The sequence below is a fragment of the Oryza sativa genome, chromosome 3 (genome assembly GCF_034140825.1).
Source record: "Oryza sativa Japonica Group chromosome 3, ASM3414082v1".
NCBI classification, from domain to species: Eukaryota; Viridiplantae; Streptophyta; class Magnoliopsida; order Poales; family Poaceae; genus Oryza; species Oryza sativa.
The window spans coordinates 10,010,297-10,031,752 of record NC_089037.1 but is presented as its reverse complement, the minus strand read 5'-3'; the positions used below and the strand labels follow the sequence as shown (position 1 = coordinate 10,031,752).

Genomic DNA, 21,456 nt, shown 5'->3' with positions numbered 1-21,456 from the left:
AAATATATGAACTTCCCCGCTGTTGTCGAAGATATTTCTAGAACAATAGCTGAGTATATATATACATGAAGTGGGGATTCAAATTCTCTTTGAAGAAGAATAACATACAACAGAGCTGTAGTTCACATGTCAAGAGTAGTCTTGCAATTTATTCACCCATTCCTGGGGCAGTATTCCAACACCAAAAAAATCTCACAAGAGTAGACATACAAAGCTACAGCCAAGTTTATCATGCCTAGTGCCGTCGTTACAAACGCTGATTCGTACAGTTCAAGAATCATCACCTTAATTCTCTACAATGGTGGCAGAAAGAACATAGAGTTCTCATGATAATACTGGAGGTTGTTGCCGGCTACAATGCTGGAATTTCCTCATCTCATTTGGGCAGTCAGCATTAAACAGATGTCACGAAGGAAAAAATGATGAGACTTTTACTTTGCTTCTCAGGGTGGTAAATGATGCTTTACTTCAATTATTTCTCATTGGGTCTGGGAATCCTCTTGTAGTCATAGTTGTTTATGTCCACCTTTTGCTGCAAAGCCTAAATACAGGGATGCAGTTCATGAATTAGATCAATCACTATAAGATGGCACACCACACATCAAATCGGCCACTTTTCACATATCAACACAATAATCACCTTCAGCTCATCCTCTAGTGAAAGCTTCTTAGGCTTGTAGGCTCCTTCCACCGGTCCTGTTCGGCTCAGGGCTTTTGTTGTTTCTACAACCTCCCATTCCATGTCCTCCTTTTCCTTTGTTACTTCTTTGCTGCAAAATGCAAATGAAGCAGCACTTAAAATTGTGAAACACGATGGCTAAATAAAATCACATATATTTATTAAGACAATTGGTTTAGCCAAGTCTAGAAAGGTAAAAATGGTTTACCTGCCCTGTATAAGATGAGCGAGTCCTACTGCACCAAACACTGTCAAAGAGATAAGTGGCAGCCCATATCGAACAAATGGATGTTTCCGTCCCCACCGTTTGAACTGTGAGGTTTGTCGAACAATCTTAGCTGCTGGTTCCACTGGATCAGCTTTCTGAGTTGTTTCCATGGCAGAAATTTACTGAAAAATGTTAAAAGAAAGTTAAAAGAAATGGAGCATCTTCAAACTGAACACTGTCAGTTATAGGCAATGTAAGAGAGAAGCATAAAAGTTCTTGCATGGTAATATTCTATTTTAAAAGTGCAAAACTATTTGACTGTATGTATACAAATAAACATCAAATATTCAAAACATTCAAATAGCCCCTCATGGCCTAGGAGGAACACAATAACATATCAAATGAAAAGATAAATGCATGTCCAAACGTATATGAACTATCCTGATTTATGCAGCAGCATTATAATCAACAGAAAAACCGAAATGCTGCCACACAGCAAGATTTTGCAACAGAATATGATGGACAAAAGCCATTATTGTAGCTTCAAGTTGAGCCATTATTGTACTGAATAGCAGAAGTTGTGCCAAAGAGTATGTTGGCTAAGCATCAGGAGCCAGCAGATGAACCTGCCCCACTCATTCTTGCGGCTAGACGGCTAGTGTGCCCAGCAACAGCAACAAAACAAAACAATATTATGGTCTTCTAATTTAAGTACTAACCAATAACCATGCTAACTCTGCTAAATATGTGCACTGATAAAGTACCAACTCTGATACAAGCCTACCAAGCTTCACAAATCCTTAAAAAAAATGTTCAATCATGAAGTAAGAACCATTCCTGGATTGAAATAAACCAAATCCTAAATCAACTATGAATTAAATCCTAGTTTCCTAATTCATTCCTAAATCCTAAACATAAACCATCTACGGGCAGGGCAGGGAATGAGGGGAAGAGTTACCTTCGTCCCTCGGGCTTCGTCTGGAGCTCCGGAACGGCGCCGCTGGCGCTGGCGCTGGCGCATGGACTGGAGGCGCCGAGACACCTAGAGCGGGCCGCCGGCGCTGGCGCGTGGAGGGGCCGAAGCAGCGAAGCGGCGACCGCGCGACTGGGACAGGGGACGGTGGCAAAGCGCGACGCGGCGACGGGCGACGGGCGACGGGGCGACGGGCGGGCGTGCGCGGGCGCAGGGCGAAGTCGCCGGCGCGGCGCGGCGCGTCGGTCTCCTCCCTGGTGGCCTCGGCCTGGCGGCTGGAACGCTGGATAGGGAACGAGATGAGGGTTTAGGAAGTTTTTGAGCTTTTTTTTTTTGTTATTGGGCCAATGGGCCTCAAATAGTGAGGAGAGGAGGATGGTAAGCCTTATAGTTTGGGCTTCTTTTGAATGGTAGACATTTTTTTATTTTTCTATTTTTTTCTATATAAGTATATACTTTATATATGTATTTTTTTCTTCAAAAATCTTGGATATTCATTTGAATACCTATGAATCATGGTGGGCCCGCCTGAGTCGAACCACCAAGAAAAGTAGCAATAGAAGCAGCTGTATCGGTGTATCGCTCCCTCTACCATTACTGTTGTACTCCCTCCATTCCAAATTAATCATCATAAAATCTTTTTGAGAATATTCCAAAATGATCATCATATTTGTGTTCATTCATTATGTTTATTTGTTATTTGTGCATTGAAGTAAATGAATATTGATGCATGCACCCATGCACAAAGTGTTTTGATTTGCTATTGGCTAAAAAATAGTGGGGAATGTGTATGCATCGAGTTTGTTGCTAGAATAAATGTAGTATGAGAGAGTTATTATATTTTCTTGGTCTTAATACACCCATGTAATATGATTATCAATTTGGAATGGAGGTAATACACATTGTGCTAAACTGAACTACATCTATGCTGTTCAAGAGCATGATATAGAATCTAACATAAAATTGAATGCCTCTAATCGTTTTCTCCATATTCTAATCCGAAAAGGCATGTACTTCCCCTTCCTGCCATATTATCTATTGAAAAATTACTTAAAAATGAGTTTGACAAAATAGGGACAGTAAAAGAATTCCTCAGACAATGTTTGACAAAAATGCTTCGAAATGGATTATTTTTCGAGCCACCGAACTTGACCAATAAAGAACTCCTCAGTAACAAACTGAGGGGTCGTAGAGAGCGGTCAACAGCCGGAGAGGTGAGGAGTGCAGGATCAAATTAACCATGATAACTAATGTACAGCAGACAACGTAATTAACAATTTTTCATCCGTAAATATGGCCAAATTAGCCAGAAAGAGTGAACGACATGTCAGACGAACAGGAACAGCCAAACTGATAGCTTGCCATATTGCTATAGGAACAGAAACGCATGATGCAATGTAATCTAACAAACTGTAACACAAATCAATAATGATTAACCGCACCATATTCTTATGTTAGTTAGCGACCAAGAACACTGGCTGTCCCTGCACAGATGAGTGCTGTGACCCATCATCATAGCAGCGTGAAGAACATAGGAGTATCTAAAAACAACATGCAACGTAGTAAGAAGTTTAATCAAATGTTATATAGCTATCACTGAGCTCTACCAGAGTAGCAGCAGCGCACCCAGCAGGTGACGTGCAGAACTTTTAAATAGCCCTTTTGTACATTGAAATGAGCCGGCACATCAACCGCACCGTAGCATCCTTCTTCAAGAATTTGCCTATACAAATACTAGCGCAAAAGAAGCCAGCTCGGTCCACCCGCTGTCAACAATGTCCGCCGGTGAGAGCCGACGAAAGCTATCTTTCTGTGGTGTCTGTGTTAAGTAGTATCGTCTCGTGTCTATACTGCTTCTGATACTGATTTCCTGAATCTGAATGCTATCAGGCCAAGTCCGATATGTCCTGCTCCTCTTCTTTAGCTTTGTCAGGTACTGTTGTTTCTTCTGTGAGTTCGGAGGCAACTTCAATGGGTTCTGGTACAGGGTTGATAGGGCCCTGAGGAATCCCAAACAGGGTGGAGAAGATCTGCCTGTGGCACTCGTCGCAGAAACAGAAGTACGAGAAGTGGCCTTCATCGAGAAGTTTGTGCACTGTGGCTCCTGGAACCACCCGCCTGACGTATTCAGTAACTGACGGTGGCACCACCCGGTCATCCATCCCCTGTTAAGACAAATTGGTGCGTTATTGCTTCAAGAAGATATTGGTAACATGAATGCAAGATATCGGTAGTATGATCTTGGGAAAGGATGGTGAAGCAAGAAATATACTGGACAATTGTAGTCCACATAGTGGTAACTTGTGTAATTAATAGTGCCTGTTCAGGATTGACTTTTAGCATGTATAAAACTCAAAATCTAGATTCTCAGTGATATGCCTCAGTATTCCTAAATGATGCAACCCAAACCATTACAAGTGGCCTCTCTCCTGAGCTACTGTAATTCGTTTTCTAACAGGTACTCCGTATTACTAAAGCAAGTAGGAAGCCCAGATTAAAGTTGTTTAAATGGGGGAATCATCACATGAATTGAGCACCAGTGTATGTACCTCGACTAATGATGATAATGGACAAAATGCTCATGTTTTATGGAATCACATGGTCCATAGACCAACCCTAAACACACTAAACTCAATTCTGTATGATACCAAACTATGACTTGAGTAATTATAATCTGTTTGTTTTGTCTTCTATGAACAACTGCCATCAAAATGCCAAATCAATTACAAATCAATAAATCATTTTAGAACATATTACAAACCTGCCATATGTGTATTGGGCCCAGAAATCCCACCCACTCCCGTTCAGCCTGACGGAATAGAGATTTGATCAATTCAAAAAAGCTCAGATCCTCTCTCTTCTGCATTTGAATGTCTGACAAGCTGAATCCCCAATCTGATACTTGCAGTACAGCTTCCTCTACAAAAGGCTGTGCATCTCCTTGGCGCACAGACTCTGCAACATCCTTTTCCCAAAATGCATTGAACATAGGACTTTCCAGTGAAGTTTTGTCCTGAGTAATGCACATAAGATTATTATTTGGCATGATGAAGGGTCAATGCTTTTGTAAATCATCATATGTTTCAAAGCTTCATCAACGGGATAAGTGCCAGGGAAAAAGGTTCTAAAATTAGCATCAAGCAGCCATGCATAGATGAATTAATAGCACCATGCATCACAAAATTGTTGAAGGTGCTGCTGTCCTTTGTGGAATTGATGATGCAATTACAGTAGTACTAGAACCAAATAACAGATGTTCGGGGTGAATCTGAGAGCACTTGGCTGTACAGGCGTAAAATAGGAATAGTTGTTAACAGTAGATAAATGATAATTCACACAATAGCTGAAGCCTATGAAGTTGTGTTTATATGATAACAATAACAAAATAAGTTTATTAGCTGATATTGAGTAAGCAAAATCATTGGAAAGTGTGAGGCACAAAATCATTAGAAACAGGTGGTCATAAGTTCTCCATCTTCCTAACCACCACCCTATACCAACTCTACTGTACCATCTTCTGAGGTACAAATGATGCATATGCTACATGCCCTCTCTCCAATGGATAACGACAGAGATATATAGTACAGCAAATATTTATAGGGCAGGCCCATGTCATTTCAAAGTAGTACCGTAAGTTAGCATTGGCACCTTAAGAGTGCAATTAGCATTGATATCAGCGTACCTTCTTCCCCAGTGAAAGTGACAGCCAACTCTCAGGCTGCCCTTGCTTTCCAGAAAGGAAGCTTCGGTGATAAAAGAGAGGTAATAGGGCCGGAAACCTCCGAGCTAAAATGTGCATTAGTTTCCGCTTGGTTGACCACCTCTCCCATGTTTTGCGTCTTTCTTCCTTGGTCATCTTAGAGTCGTATGGATTTGCCATAGGCGCGAACATTGCTGCACCTGGATTCATAACAGTTCATTATGAGCATTCAATCAAAAGAGCAGACTATCATTTGTGTTGTTCTAATACACACCCAAAAAGGGTTTTAACTTTTAACTGAGAAAATAAAGATTGAGAGTATAAGATGAAATTGAGATGAAAATAGAACTTGTCCTGATCAAATAAAAGGTGGTGCTATGTTGTTGTTTGACTGTACCCAAATGTACTCATGCTTGACAAACAAAAAAAAAATCCCTGGACAACTATAGATGTTGCTAATCTGATTCAATAGAACATTTCTGTTCTTATCAAGCCAGCAAGATGATTGCACTTGAAGTACTGAAATATACCTAACCATCATAAGTGCTGCAGGTAACAAGCCTACTAGCATGTATACTTTGTCTGGAATTAGGGTAAAAGTCACAAGTATTTCTAAGGGCGCTCCCAATTCTAGCCATCACATATAAACTACAATAGAAACTATTTGCCCAATCCATAGTTTCTACATAATTATATGGGACCAAATAATAAATTTCTCTATCTTTCTATCCCTATTATTTGTTTTGTCTCTAGTCTTGTGCCATAAACACTACTTCAACCCCCAATGCCATTTGTATAGTGTCTCATGCAAAACATAGTTTCACTTCATTAACTATCTTGCCACATCATATTCGGTCCTATATGGCAAGCTATCTAATGCAATGGACACTAGTTGACATGGACCATTGGGAGTGCTCTAAGTGTTTAAAGTCATAAGCACATGTAATGTAAAGATGGCCTGCCTAGTGTGATAGTGTGAAGTCAGCGCCGTCATCAATTTATAAAATCAAGTAGCGTCTAATATGTACAGGACAAGTCTACAGATAGAGAAAATCAAATAAAGACGGCGAAAGTATCTGAGGCAGGTTACCTGCCACTCGGTCAGGAATGTGGCGAAGAGCACTCCAAGCATGAATGCTACCTGCAGAATATCCCACAACCCAGAACTTGTCCACAATCCTAAGGGCACCAGCCAAGTGAAGCATGTCATGTGCAGATGAATTCAGATCCCGGCCTGGGTGAGGATCACTTTCACCAAAACCAGGAAGATCATAGGTCACAAGTCGTGCCCCAAATTCCTCCAGGAGGGATGGTTTGATTCCTGGGATTCCTGCACACGAACAAACCATGTAGATCAAATATGTGATGTTGTCATGCTGTGATGATACGTTAAACCAAACAATGCAACATTTGGTCTTACCTGCTAACCTCGATGAAAGAAAAGAATGAGGAGCAATCAGTGAAAATCTTGCCCTGTCAGCTGTGACTCCTTGTTCTTTATAAGCCAGATGCCTTCCATCAGGAAGTTGAATTGTTTTGGCACTTGGGGGACCTATGTAGAGTTTCTTTGGCAGTTCTACTGGGGTATCATCAACACTCCCTACACCTAATACTGCATACAAAATATTCCTGTTAATCAAGCGATAAAAAAATGATCCCTTGCATTAAGAAATTGTTTACTTGGATTTTGCATTTTTCGCGAATCAATTAAAGTCCATAGCGCATTGACAAAATGATTGTACAATGTGTAGCAGGTATATAGGAGGGTAAGGCAGCACTTCTGGGTAGAATTCCACATGCTAGCATGCATCGAGTTCGCGTATAAGCAACCAAATGCCATAAATTCAAAAGTAAGAGGGCAAAAAGAATCCACTTGGCGAGCAATCTGTTGGCACCAAAATAGTAACATCTATAAAGCCAAAAAAAAAAGCAGCTTGACTCAATAGTAAACGATTGACTGACCAATGACCACAATATTAGACATTAGGTTGACCCGCCATGAATTTCAAACTGCCCGTAGGCCACTGTGCGTTGTACCCCATGAAGGCATGAACACAAGCGCACTAGGCATGGATCCCACAATAAAAAAAAATCTCCTTGAAATAATTACACGCTTTAACCAATATATATATATGGAGTAACGTTCACAACAGAAACGCCGCATAAAGAGACAGATTGATTCTAAATCCAAACAAAATCTTAGGGGAAAAAAAGGAGCACCAAACGGTTAGTTAGATCCATCCCCTCTAATGACCGAACACTAAGCGTGCACGCTCATATCATACATCGTGATGCGCGACGGCATAAACCAAAACTGCACGCTGAGCCGTAGTCAGAGCCTCTCGCACGCAAGGCCGAGAAGATCGTGGGTGGGGGGGAGAGATCAGCGGGGGATTATACCGATGAGCGTGACGAACGCGACGGCGGCGACGACGACCCAGCACCAGACGGGGTCGCGGTCCTCGGGGAGGTACTCGTTCATGAAGCTGAGGCGCTTCCCCGCGGCCGCGGCGGGGCCCCTGAGCCGCCGCGCGAGCTCGCTGTCCTCGGCGCCGGCGAGGCTCTGCGCGGCGATGTCCCACAGCCCGCGGCCCAGCACCCGCAGCATCTCCGCCGTCGACTCCAAGAACCCCCTCGCCTGCTGCGCCCACCCTTCCTCCTCCACCGCCCTCCCCTCCCCATCCTCCTCCTCCCCCCTGTACCACCCGCCCCCCACCGCCGCCGCCACATTCGCCGCCGATCCCCCGCCCGCGCCGGGGAACCGCACGCCCGTGTCGCCCACCAGCGTGGCCAGCTCCTCGTGCCACGTCATCGTCGCCGCCGCCGCCATCACGCCGCCGCGGCGCCGATCACTTCGGCGAGAGTATCCCCACTCCCGTGTGGCTCTGTGTGTGTGCGCTCGCGTTTGGTGGGTGTAAAAGGAAGTTTCCCCGGCTGAGGAAGAGGGAGAGAGGGTTGAAACGGAGGCGGAACTGGAAAATAAATGAGTGGCTGCTGGGTGGGCCCCACTAGTACTACCGGTATGGATTTTCGTGGGCTTCTCTGGAGTGGGCGAGGGAGTGGCTGCTCCGGGGTTGCTGTCATCCTCCACGTTGGCGTCCACAGATCTACTGCCGTAGGATGTGAGGGTTGAACGGCAACTGCCGTTATTGGACGGTCAGATAGCGGTCCATGGTGATGGGTACTCCTCCATTTGTGTACCAGCAAAGTTGTAAAAACGCCGCCTATCAAACAATCAATGTTGTACCGTAGTAACGTTAACTGTATAGAAATAATTAGGGGTGTTATTTTAGGAAATTTTAAGATACGATAGATATATATACTACTGGCCTATATTTTACATTTTTTTCGTTTTGTATTTTGTAGAAATTGAACCATTAATATCGATGAGAGATACCATATACATAAGATAAGTACTCTTACTACTCATACATATATTATTTGCTATTATGTCATATATGTCTTTTTTTTCTTATAAAGTTTTCTCTTAAATTACTTATCCGATATATAGTCCAATTACACTATTATTTTCATTGCAATTAAATCTTTATAACTTACATGATTATATTTTGATGAAAAATATTTATGTTTGCAAAATACTTTTATTGTATATGTATGTTACTTTGATCATATATATAAATTTACTTTTAGATTTGATTAAATTACTTCTTATACATTCATAATGCTCTTAGTTGATTGATTTTATTATTGTTTTTAGTCAATTTCATAGTTTATGATATTTAAATTAAATTTCTAGATATACTCATATTTTTATATTTTGGATGGAATACAGAGAGTAAGAAGTTTTGATCTAAGAATGGTGGAAATTTTGTAACGACAAAAAAATAATAAGTAATGTAATTATATCAGGAAGCCCAATCGGTAGAGGTAAAGGTGAAAAGAAAATCGGTTTTTTAAGCGTGTTAGCGGGGGGCTAAACGAACACTCCGAAGTCCGAACTACTAGCACATGAATCATCAAGAATTTTGAATTGCGGCACTGTATTTGGTGAGTGGTGTCAGGCAAGCAGAGTGACGGTGCCGTTTGTTTCCGCCCTTCCAATTGCCTGTGTAAAAGGCAGCGTGTTGGTGTAGCAGAATCAGAGACGGCGGCGCAAGCCGACGCGCGGGAGCAGACAGTCGCAACGGGGTGGACCGGGCTGGCGGAGACCGACCCCGACCAGGCCAGCCACACCGCCGCCTTCTCTCAGCCTCAGGTGGTCCCCACCCCCGAGCATCAACAGCACGGGCCACAGGTGCTACCGCCGTATACAGAGGATCCCGACTCCCGAGCCACCCACGCGCGCGTACCGGTTACGCTTCGGGCAGGTGGTGTGTGGGCCGGAAGTGGGCGCCCACCGGCCCCGGTGTGGCTGTTCCGCGGCGCGGGATCCCGTGCGCCGTGGCGCCCCGCCACGCGGCGCCGTCCGGCTACGGTCTCGTGGATCTCCGACGCTGGACGGCGTGGGCGGCGGCCGGTTTGCCCTTTTCTGCGCGAGGATTATTCCGTTTCCGTACCTCGCACCAGCTGCTGCCTGCTGCTGCTGCTGATTCCCTTCGGCGCCGCTGCACCGGCGGGGGCTTAGAGCAAGGTTAATGGTGCAGCCGGCTAATGACGGTAAAAATGACCACGTCAGCTTCTTATAGCTAGTGCCAAAAGTTAACGTATACAATAAGCAGGGTTACACCGACTGCTATCCTTTTTTTTAATCTTAAGTTTCCCCATCCAATTTATCTTCTTGCTTGTTGCGGTACTGTACCTATTTTCCCACCTCCTGCTTGAATGGGTTGCTGCCAGCAACCTAGCGAGGATGTGTTTTCACAAGCTACGAGCATGACACAGATAGATACCAGTTGCTAGCGAATTGACACCGGCGGAGCCGGAGAAGCCGGCGGATGAGTGGAGCAAGGGTGAAGTAGGATGACAGGCAGCTGCACGGGAAACGCTGTACCGCCGTCACTCCAGTCATCGTTCGAGCTCGCAACTTCTCTCTCCGTCGCCACAACCCTCGAGCTAGCTGCTTTCGTCGCCGCCAATGGCACCGTTGTGTGACCTCGGAGCTTTCGTCACCACCAACACAGCCAACGACGTCCTCGAGCTCAGCTTATATCTCGCCATCAACGAGCTCTCTCTGCTATAGTTCTTGTTGCCTCGTCGGCGAGCTTTCCGCTCCATCGTCGTCGAGCACTTCGCACTCAAGCTCACCACGGTGGTCGCCGTTGCGCTGCCTCTGCATTCTCGGCCGGTTGCCGTTGCTTCATCTTGCCATTTCCGCTTCGCCTCAACTCGCGTGGACCCACAACTGTGTGGCCCAATCATAGCTAACCTAGTGTTGCTGCACTGCGTTGGAGCGCGTGTATAGTCGGCGATAATTTACTCGCCGGCTCACGCTCTCTCTCCTGCCCAGCTCATCAACAAATCTGACGTGGCCGTTTTATCGCCGGCTAAAACAGCCTATTATACTTGCTCTTATCGTGCCACGTCACGGCGTGTAGCGGTTAGTCCTGCGTGGACGAACGTGGCACTGCACGACAGCACGAGACAGTCGTGGGAACGTGAGGTAGTACTTGTTCTCAGCTCATGTTGGGAACCCTTCCTCCCCGACACAGAAAACGAAGTTTGTTTATTGCATGATTAATTAAGTATAAACTAATTTTTTTTAAAAAAATGGATTAATATGATTTTTCTAAAAAACTTTCATATAGAAAGTTTTTTATAAATCACATCATTTAGCAGTTTGAAAAACGTGTGCGCGGAAAACGAGAGAGGTGGGTTGAGAAAATGGGGGTAAGGGCATGTACAATGGTTGTCAATAGTGGTCTCTTAGCGTTGCTAATTAGGAATACTTGTTGACATGGAGGAAAGAGAAAGAGGAGAGACAAAACATCGTTGTTATGCATGACAACGGCTTAACAACGACTCTTAGTCACTATAATATGGAAAAATGGTTGCATGAGGATAAACATATGGAAAGAATATTAACAAAAGGAATTTTTTTGAGTTAATGATTAGAGACTTTGTTGTCTCAACTATTGTAAAGACATGGTCTCTAAATAATCTTGTATTATTTAAGAGACCATATCCGTCTCTACCATTGAACATGCCCTAAGAACACAATCCTTTTTCTTTTCTTTCCTAATAAAAGTGTTGATGAGATCGTGTAATACCAAGGTCTCATTATTTTTAAATTAAGATAAAGATCTTATCTTGATTTTCATGTTTTTTCTAAACAGTTAAAGGATGTATTTAGTGTAAAAACTTTTTATATCTCTTGAAAAAAAACTTTTATATAAGTTACTTTAAAGGCAAAATTGGTTATATAGCATCGAAAGTTCACGTTTTTGGTTTTATGGCACCGAAAGTTACCAGTTCACTTTAATAGCACCTAAAGTTCACCATGTTCCCATTTTTAACACTTCCATCAATTCTCGATCGTTTTCCGTCCGTCTTGATCCAGCCACACACGATATGACGTTTGTACCCCTCACAAGTACAAATATAATGCATGTCAATGAGGGGTAGAAATGTCATATCATGTGTGTGGCTGGATCAATAACGATCAAGACGGACGGAAAAAATGACGGAAGTGCTAAAAATGGGAACAGGGTGAACTTTTGATGCTATTAAAGTGAACCGGTAACTTTCGGTACTATAAAACTAAAAACGTGAACTTTCGATGCTATATAACCAATTTTGCCTATTTTAAAATATCAAATAAACATATTCTTCAAATCTATAATAATTAATGACATGGCATAAGGATATATATTTGTTGCATGTGATGTGCTAATAAGATACTCCCTTTATCTCAAAATAAACCAACATCATAGGATGCGACACATCGAGGATTATTCAGATTCGTTGTGGTCATATTTTTATTTAGATTGAGTTTTTTCTTGCAATGGATGGGGTATTTCTGATTCCCAATTTTTTTTTAACGAACAACACTAGACGGTGCGATGATTCGTTGAATAGAGCAGAAAAAAATACAAGACTAGTACCCTGGAAGGCAATATCCTGTGTCAGAGGGTGAACTCCTCAAGCAGGGGATAGTGAGGCCCCCCTTTGTTAGTTCGGTCGGGGGCAGCAGGTGAGAATCGAGGACTCTATGGAATGGCGTGAAGTGGAGGGGGTCTGGCCCCTCAGGAACGAGGAGACAAAAGGGGTTTATACAGGTTCGGCCCGCTGAGAAGCGTAATACCCTAGTCCTGTGATTGGTTGATGAGTGTGAGTTACAAAGTACTTAAGTCGCGAGACCCAAGCATGAGTTCGCCAAAGAATCGCCCCCTCTCCCTCACCAAGCCTGGACCTCCTTTTATATCTCAAGGGGCTGGCACGTGGGCCTAGAAGTCTACCTAGGGATGAGGGAGGACATTCTCTACATTAAATGCATGTCTTGTTGCTTGACTTGGAAGCCACACGCACGGGCGCCATGGCATGGGGCCCATCAAATCCAACCGGCACAAGGGGACACCCGTGTCATTCACCATTTAATGGGTGAAGACTTTTGGGTCCTCACTTGCGCCGGAAAACGGAAACCCTGCTTTGACTGGGTTAGATGAACCGACTCCGGCTAGGATCATCATCATGACGTGACGGATTAGGTCAGACTGCATGCCGCCTGACAAGGGAGTAGTACATAGGCGCAATACTCCGGTCCCATCAATCATTCGGCTGGTCACAAACCGGTCAGGCGCACAACACGCCGCATGCGGCATGGCACGCCCGCTCATGCCGCCTTAAATGTGGTTAGGTGGGTGTTAGGGGCGCCCACCTAACCCCGCACATGCGGCGTCATGCAGAGGGGGTCGGGGCAGCCTGACCCCAGGCATGGAGGGGGCCGCCGCCGCCCTATCCTAGGCCCGACCCTCCCTCGGGGGAGTGCCACGTGGGTACCGGGGACGGCCTCCTCCCTCTGGTCCTAATACCTCTGGGCTCATATCATCGACAGCCTAGAAAGAAAAAAACACCACCACCATACACCGACAACGTCTTTATAGAACCCAAGAAAAAGTTAGCACTGGACCGGCCATCGCTAAGCGTTACCGACTGCTGCTAGATCAACAAAAGAGCTACCGCCGAACCGTCCAAAACCAAAACCTAACAGCGAGCAACGCACTCGACTCTATCCATGCCCAAATTAATGACAAGGATCCCCAAATTAACATGTACAATTTTGTTGCCTACGGAAAGGAAGAATAATAAAGACGCCAAAACGTAAAAGTAAAAACAACAAAGAGGAAAGCTAGAATCATCCACTGTCATGTCATCTGTGTGACCCTATAGAGCCTGGAGTCCTGGATGCGATCGAGATAGCTGCATATTCGGTAAAATGATAGCAAGCTGGCATTTTTGAGACCTTCGCTTTCATAATTGGGCGCAGCCGATTCTTGTGCTAAAGCTAGGAATTCCAACGATAAGGCTTGGAATTTGGGCGAGTGAACAAATGAAAAATCTAGTCGAACTCTTCTGATAGCACGTTTTCTCTACGTATGTACAGTACTCGATCAACAGTAGTGCCGATCGATTTCTGAACTAAAAAAAGCGCTCTCTTTAGATTCTTGATCTGGCGACCCCTCACGGCCATTCCTTTTATCCTGCAACCACCTTCTAGAAGCAAAAGCTGAGCTGTACTGGGCAAACTAAAGAGGAAAAAACCTCTAAAGCACTACTCCTGCTAATCTAAAAACCCTTTGAGATTAACTGCAATTAAGACCTAGCAGCTGGGCCAGAATTCCAGATCGTCATGCATGGGGTCGCCGATGAGGTGGTGATGAGTCATAATCCGGGCAGGAGAGGAGGCCACCACCATCTATCTTATCTTAATCCGGAGAAAATGGACGGGTTAGATAGATGTACATGTCATCCTAATGAAGCCATCGATCCATTTGGGATAAGATGACATGTAACGACAGATAGATCGATCTAGTAAAGAATACTAACCTCCTCGGCAGCCCAACCGACGGCGCAGAACGTGGCCGTGCGTCGGATGGTTGACAAAAGAAGCCAGTACAACCAGTAGCCTATAACGCGGGGCATATGATATGATGGGTTGGGAACATGCGCATGCATACGGCAAGGCCATGTGTTGGGTAGCTAAGAGTCTGTTTGGTTTCCAGCGACTTATTCTAAGTCTCTGTCACATCGAATGTTTGGACACTAATTTAGAGTATTAAACATACACTAATTACAAAACCCATTCCATAAGCTTGGACTAATTCGCGAGACGAATCTTTTGAGTCTAATTACGTCATGATTTTGATAATGTGATGCTACAGTAAACTTTTGATAATTATGGATTAATTAGGCTTAAAAAATCCGTCTCGCGGATTAGCTCTCATTTATGAAATTAGTTTTTTTTATTAGTCCATATTTAATACTCTAAATTAGCGTCCAAACATCCGATGTGATATGGGCTAAAAAGTTTTAGCCCCATCTAAACACCCCCTAAAGCCTCGGACGATATCGATGATTCTGATCCCATTATCCTTCTGGAGCTATGCATGCTAGCTTTGGAGTTGGAAGGGGACAACGCACTTTATGCGTGACCAGTGCCTGGATGGTCATGTGGATCCGATTCTCTCTCGAAGTAGTAGTATATATGCGAATTGAATCGGCCGTGTAAGCACATGGTAGATGATAGAATAGACCATCAGTCCATCACCCAACATTTGCTATCATGGATGGTACTATTTGTGTGGTATTGATTCTAGGTGTACATTCTCAGTACTTTATTAGTTGGTGTGGGAGTCATTGGTAGTTTGGTACCCTTGCGGAATTCGCTGGCGCGCAATACAACAGTAATGAGTAAGTACCTCTGTTTGCACCGTATGTTTTCTTTATTAGCTTTGCAATCTTATGATGGGATCATTGTATTAGTCTCTTAGGCATGCATGTGAGCAAGCAATGAGAAGGATATCACTGTTCGGGGTTAAGAATCAAGTGAGTAAAAATAATTGGGAAACCGACGTGTTTACTTTGTGGTCGACCAGGGGAATATCAGAATATCTGAATATGCGAATGCTGAATAACCGACGAGGAAGAAGCATTCTCGCATTCAGTGCAACGCCGCCGACCACTACCACTAGCTGCTGCAGCTGCACGACGCCGCGGGCCATTTCTCGTGAAGCAACAGCACCGGATTTTAAAACCTGGCCTGGTCCATCTGGGGAGTGGAGACATCACGAGGGAGTAACGTGCTGGCATTCTCGGTTCTCCTACCCAGAGCATTTGTGGTTGTGCATCCGCGCGTGTACGCGCCTAATTTAGGCCTGTTTAGAAGGCCGCGTTCTTTTCATCTAGCCGGTTTGGATGATTAGCTATACGATAAAACGAAATATAATTAACGTACGATTAATTGAGTATTATGAATTTATTTAATGTTTTAAAGCATCTGGCAGTGTAGTTTTGCCCCAAATCCTTAGCTCCCCAGTTCCTGACGATGTATGCTACTACTTATCTTCCTAAACACGATTTTAGATTGGGAAAAGAACAAATTACCCTTGAATTAATAGGTAAGTTCGAGTTATAGACCATAAATCAAACATCTTTCACTCTCAAATATTAATACGGTTTTGGTCCTATATGACAGTCTAGTCAGCAATTCTTCTTTTTTAAATCAGCGAGTCCCACCTGTCAATCTCACCCTCTCTTTCCCTTCATCTTTCTATCTCTTTATATCTCCCTCTTTCCAAAATCATCACTCTCTCTCTTCCCCCTCCCTCACCTCCGTCTCTCTCCATCAAGGACGGTGACGGGGAGAGCTTGGGGCAGCATGCGGAACTTGGGATAGCCGAGGATGGCGAGCGGTGGCCAAGGAGAAGTCACGTGGCATGGAGGAGGCGCGTGCCGGAGGAGGCCAAGGAGGAGCCGCCTACGCCACTCGCTGCTTACCACCCCTAGCTGCCTCCACTGCTCACCGCCTCCATCTCGTTGCTTGCCGCTCGAGCTCCTCCGCCCCGCTGATTTGGGAGAGAATCAGAGGGATAAGAGGGAGGGGTGAGGGAGAGAATATGACAGATGAGTCCCACCGTTCTTTTTAACAAAAATATTGAGTGGACTGCCACGTAAGAACAAAACCACTATGGTATCAGTGGTTGAGGGTGAAAGATATATGGTTTTTGGGTCTAAAAGGTATAATCTGTACTCACCCAATCGTTTAAGGGGTTAATTAAGACTTCCCCTTCTGAATTAGATTTGTTTTTTTCTCCTTGATATATGGGCTGGATTTGGCATTGTCATTCTGTGTATACTTATATCAGGACTAGTAATAATGCACGTGCAAGGCACGTTTTTCCAAATGTATATTTAAATTAAAAAAAGTAAAAGTATGGGAAGAAACAGTGCTTGCAAGGGCATATTTATACATTGACTTCAAAAAAATGGCAACGGTATGTCCACACACTAAATTCAGATACATTTCATGTAATTCTAAAAAAAAGATACATTCCATGTTCAACCTTAAATGATAATAGGAGTATATTGTTTACACACATTGCAATGGCTAAGGTCAGACACTAAACCCACACAAACCTTACATTGACTGGAGAATTTCTAAACTTCCGGTACTTGAGCTATGAGAAATTCATAACATTCATTAGCTCACAGCAAATTAAAACATTGAACAATATTTAGATGCTTGTCGAAGTTCAGATTCTAAATTCAGATGCTCCTACATCATAAGGACAAGTCAGAAACTAATATGCCAAATGCTCAGAAAATAATATATGAAATGTTCAAACACTAATCTGGCAAATGTTAGACATCTAAGGTTCACACATATTGCAAGGACAAAGACTCCAAATACAGAAAATGAATAGCTTGTTTGAGGTATATATAGAGAATTTGTCATCAGCACGACAGAAAATTACAACATTTTTTTTTGGAGGACACAACATGAGATGTGATTGGCAATTTTTTTGCTCCTAGGAAATTTGTAACAAAAAAAAGGAAAGTGTTCCACATTTCTAAAGGCTGTCAGGAATTATTAACTCAGTGCATAACCAATAGTTCACAGGGAAAATATATATGCCTGTTTATGTTTAATAGAAACAATACATTAATTACACTACACAGGATGCCATATAATGCAAGGCCAATTTCAGAATGTTGTCAACCAAGTTCTTGAGCAATGCAAGCCCAAGTTCAGACCATGTAAAACTAAATTCAAATTCATATATAAAGTTGTATGACACACAAAGACCATAAAGCCTCCTAATTTTGGTTGGAGCAACAGCAAACATGGTTGGGTAGAGTTCAGCGAATATAAATTCAATAGGAACTTAACAGTAGATTATAAGGAAAATGACATGTAACTCTTTGAATTGAGATTGAGCAGAGAGAACCATCAGCATACATAAGTAAAATGCAAATTTCAGATAATTCACAAATAGTCAATAGTGTTGTGGTATGCATGTGGCAAACAAGAACATTCAGGTAGATAATTTTGGGATTTCATATGTGTGCAAGCATATGAATGTCAAATATTATTCTGACAGGGAATTATGTGTAAGTAATGGCGTCCTTCAAACCTGCAATCGTGATTAACTTGCTCCATTTAAGTCATGTGCATCACCTTCTCTAATGCCATCCTCCAGACCTACAACCCTGATTAACGCGCTTCATTGAAGTCATGTGCATCACATTGCCTAATTCCATCCTCCAAACATGTGGTCAGAGATGCCACCAGGCTTATATGAAGGTTGCCTCCTCTCACAAAGAAGGAAAAAAGGAACGCCTCTTAGCAGCATGTGACAATGGCTAGGATAATCCCGGATCAAAGCCAATATAAAGATGAAATTATGCATGTTGTAGTAGTGCTAGACTTCTGGAGCATCATGGAATGTGTTTTGGTCGTGTGCCCCTGGGTAGAGGTTGGGTCTATAGCACATACTTGTGCATCAAAATAAAATATCTTATTTTTCTTTAACAAAAGTTCATGTGTTTGGAGAATATATTTGTCCTTGGATCTACCCAAAACAAAATTTGAAGCGTTAGGACAAAATCACCAAAATTTTATCAATTCACCAGCAGCTGCTAGCTAGGAGCATATAAGGCTTGTTAATGAAAAAGTAAACACTCAAATTCCTAGCCCAGAAAAAGGAAGAAGTTATTCCTATTCAGAATCAGAGTTGTTCCATGCCCCCTTGCATACACTAAGCTGAGTTTCTTTAATATGTTTATACTACGCAAATATATGTATGTACCCTTATCTGACCAGTGACCAATAACCATAGTAAAAATTAGTAAAAACTTAAAGCAAAGAAATAATCCTGCATATATGAATATTACCTTTTTGTTGTGCCTATGGAGTATATTAATTCATATATATCAACCAAAGGCCAATCAATGGTAAATAACAGAACAAAATCTCCTTGACCCTTCTCATAGAGCATCTTAAAGCCAAAAGCCATCATCTGACAAGGGCCTATAAAAAATGCCTTCCATCCTGTTCACCCATCCCCAGCATATCTGTATAAGCTAAAGAAATCAAATGGTGGAATGCAGTATAACATTAGATCAGAAATTAAGATTTGCTTTTTATTAGGCTACAAAAATAAAATCTAAACATAAAACATTTCATGTTCCCAGTAATAACCAATGAAACCAACTTTTCAACTTCAACCGCATCCTTGAGTAGCAAAAATGTTGTATCCTTCATTTTTTACGCAAATTAGCTTTCTTTGCCAGAAATACAAAAATAATGGTTTGTTATAACATGGGAAATTGAACCAAAAGGGACAAAGAATTAGAATCGGCAAATACCCATTATACTGATCAGCTGCACGCATGCTCTTGCTTAGCACCTGTCCGGCCAGCCACCGCCTGATGCATCACCGTCTAACCAGTCATGCACTGCTCTACATTAGACAACATGAACACACATGAACTGCTATATTACTGAGTACTCGATTTAGATAATTACTTTGTGAATGACTGAACAAATATATATATAATTTATTCATGGATGAAGGCTCACAATAATCTGTGCTCAAGAACTAAAGTACTAAACAAATGAATCAGAAAGGGAACATATGAATTCTCAAAAGTGAGCCGATCCCTTTAATCTGATCGAACTTGAACAATTCTCAAACCTGCACAATATAATTTCTCTATAAAGTAATCTGGAAGAGGCATGGCAACTACAAGTCTACAATGTTAGTCTGTATGGAGCAACACCAGTCACCTTGATAGGATATAGCCTGCAATGATGCACATATGGATCGATAAGAACCGAATCACACCATTAAGAGGAGAGATTTAATATATGTGCATACCCTTCAGCTGAATAAGAATCCACACAGAAGACTAATGGGGATTCAGAAGAGTCAATTTGAGTCAATGGGGTCTCACTCGATCTCACCAGCAGAAGAAATTTTGGCGCACGGCTGGAAGTACCTATGGCAGACTATGCCCCTCGTAATGGCGGCAAGACCGGAGGCGCGACGGAAGGCTAGACCACCGGAGAACGATGGAGCAGCGGCACTGGCGGAAGGCTGAACCACTGGTCGGCGACGGGGCTGTGGCGCCAACGGAACCCTGGACCAGCAGGCCCAATTGTGGTGGCGAGCGGCACGGAGGCGGGGACCAGGCGGCGGTGGAGGGAGTCACCGGCGTCGTCGGCGAAGACGGGAGCGGCATCGGTGACGACAGGAGCAGCGGAAGCGGCGATAGGAGGCAGGAGCCGATGCGGCAGTGGTGGAGGGAGGCACCGCGCGGAAGGGGAAGGAGGCGGCGATGAAGGCGGAGAAAATTGCGTGGTGGAGGTTGGGAGGAAATCACGTGATTTTGTTTCTGTATCCGAGTCGTGGTATCCCAGTGTGGGCAAGGCGATGGTGGGAGGTGGGACCGTGGGAGTGCCGTGGGACGCTGTGGGTGGGGTATAGTTGATTTGTCAAGGGTTGGAATGGTGAACTCCTCCTTTTTTTTTATTAGTATAGATTAAACGAGTAATCGAATTGTATTTGCGTCCTGGTAATACCATCTGATTGAAGTGGCAAGTGATTAATTTTTTTTCCATCATATTTTACTTGTCTGTAAACTACGGTTACAAGCTAACTGTTCGATGTCTTGGTGCATTTCTGTTCAAAATGGGAATGTACTACTACTTAAATCACTCTTGTGTGCCTTCCGCTAAAAAAAAGATATCTTTGAGCTTTGAACTTTGTTAGAATCCATTTTTCACTCCGAACTACAATTGTTTTGTTTGAAATAGAGATAATTATCGCAATTCATAATCTTATTGTGCATATTAAAAACACCATGGCATATGGTTTAGGATGTTATATATCTAATTTTGGTATGAAACCCCTTCTATCTCTCTCCCCGCGTCGCTCTCGCGCGGGCGGCTCGGGGGGCGAAAAAACCCTAGCCGCCCGCGCCTCTTCTCCATCCCCGCTCCTCAGCCGCCGCTGGAGCTCGCCGGCGGCGAAGCCGGCAGCGAGCAGGGAAGGCGGCGGCGAGGCCTTTTTCTTTGTGGTGTTTACTTCCTCGGTGTGAAGTGGACGGGACGAAGACGACGAAGTCCCCCACCGGCACGGTCCGAGGCGGCGGCGAGGTGGGGAGAGGCGGCGGATCCGGCGCCCCCAAGGCCGGATCCGGCCATCCCCCACCTGGATCTGCACGGCGGCGGCGCGGTGGCGTGCGGTTGTGGTGGCGGCGGCGTGCGGCCGGCGGCGAGACGGCAGGCGGATGCGGCTCGACCGGCCCGGCTCGGGCGCGGAGGCGGCGGCTGGCTGTGGCTCGGCGAGGCCGGCCCGGGCACTGAGGCGGCGGATGGCCGCGGCTCAGCGACGGCTCGGCGTGGCCGACCCGCGCGCAGAGGCGGCGGTGGCGCGGCCGGCTGCCAGAGGCGGCAACGGCAGCTCGGCAGCAGCGCCCAGCGCGGCGACGTGCGG

The 21,456-nt window shown here is 44.1% G+C and overlaps 2 protein-coding genes and 2 long non-coding RNA genes across 5 annotated transcripts; 1 reads left to right on the top strand and 3 right to left on the bottom strand.

Annotated features, from left to right (window-relative positions):
- Positions 1-72: 72 nt before the first annotated feature.
- Positions 73-2,145, bottom strand: LOC4332489 (uncharacterized). The gene is made up of 4 exons (NM_001417564.1): positions 1,846-2,145; positions 888-1,069; positions 641-770; positions 73-541 (listed from the first exon to the last, which is right to left on the bottom strand). The coding sequence occupies exons 2-4, from the start codon at positions 1,055-1,057 to the stop codon at positions 473-475; spliced, it is 369 nt and encodes a 122-aa protein (NP_001404493.1). The 5' UTR covers positions 1,058-1,069; positions 1,846-2,145; the 3' UTR covers positions 73-472.
- A 1,141-nt stretch (positions 2,146-3,286) lies between these two features.
- LOC4332488 (uncharacterized) lies at positions 3,287-8,470 on the bottom strand. Its single transcript, XM_015777378.2, has 6 exons — positions 7,961-8,470; positions 6,981-7,172; positions 6,651-6,890; positions 5,543-5,760; positions 4,622-4,873; positions 3,287-4,025 (listed from the first exon to the last, which is right to left on the bottom strand). The coding sequence occupies exons 1-6, from the start codon at positions 8,388-8,390 to the stop codon at positions 3,747-3,749; spliced, it is 1,611 nt and encodes a 536-aa protein (XP_015632864.1). The 5' UTR covers positions 8,391-8,470; the 3' UTR covers positions 3,287-3,746.
- Positions 8,471-15,198: 6,728 nt separating this feature from the next.
- On the top strand, positions 15,199-15,952 carry LOC112938295 (uncharacterized). Its single transcript, XR_003241419.2, has 2 exons — positions 15,199-15,367; positions 15,440-15,952. It is a non-coding gene; the product is annotated as an uncharacterized lncRNA (long non-coding RNA).
- A 1,033-nt stretch (positions 15,953-16,985) lies between these two features.
- LOC9266572 (uncharacterized) lies at positions 16,986-20,318 on the bottom strand. Of its 2 annotated transcripts, XR_010739950.1 has the most exons (6): positions 19,837-20,318; positions 19,654-19,761; positions 19,325-19,414; positions 18,851-19,030; positions 18,091-18,265; positions 16,986-17,231 (listed from the first exon to the last, which is right to left on the bottom strand). It is a non-coding gene; the product is annotated as an uncharacterized lncRNA (long non-coding RNA). The 2 variants fall into 2 exon arrangements; XR_010739951.1 differs by lacking the exons at positions 16,986-17,231; positions 18,091-18,265 and having other exon boundaries at positions 18,629-19,030; positions 19,325-19,419.
- Between the last annotated feature and the right edge of the window lie 1,138 nt (positions 20,319-21,456).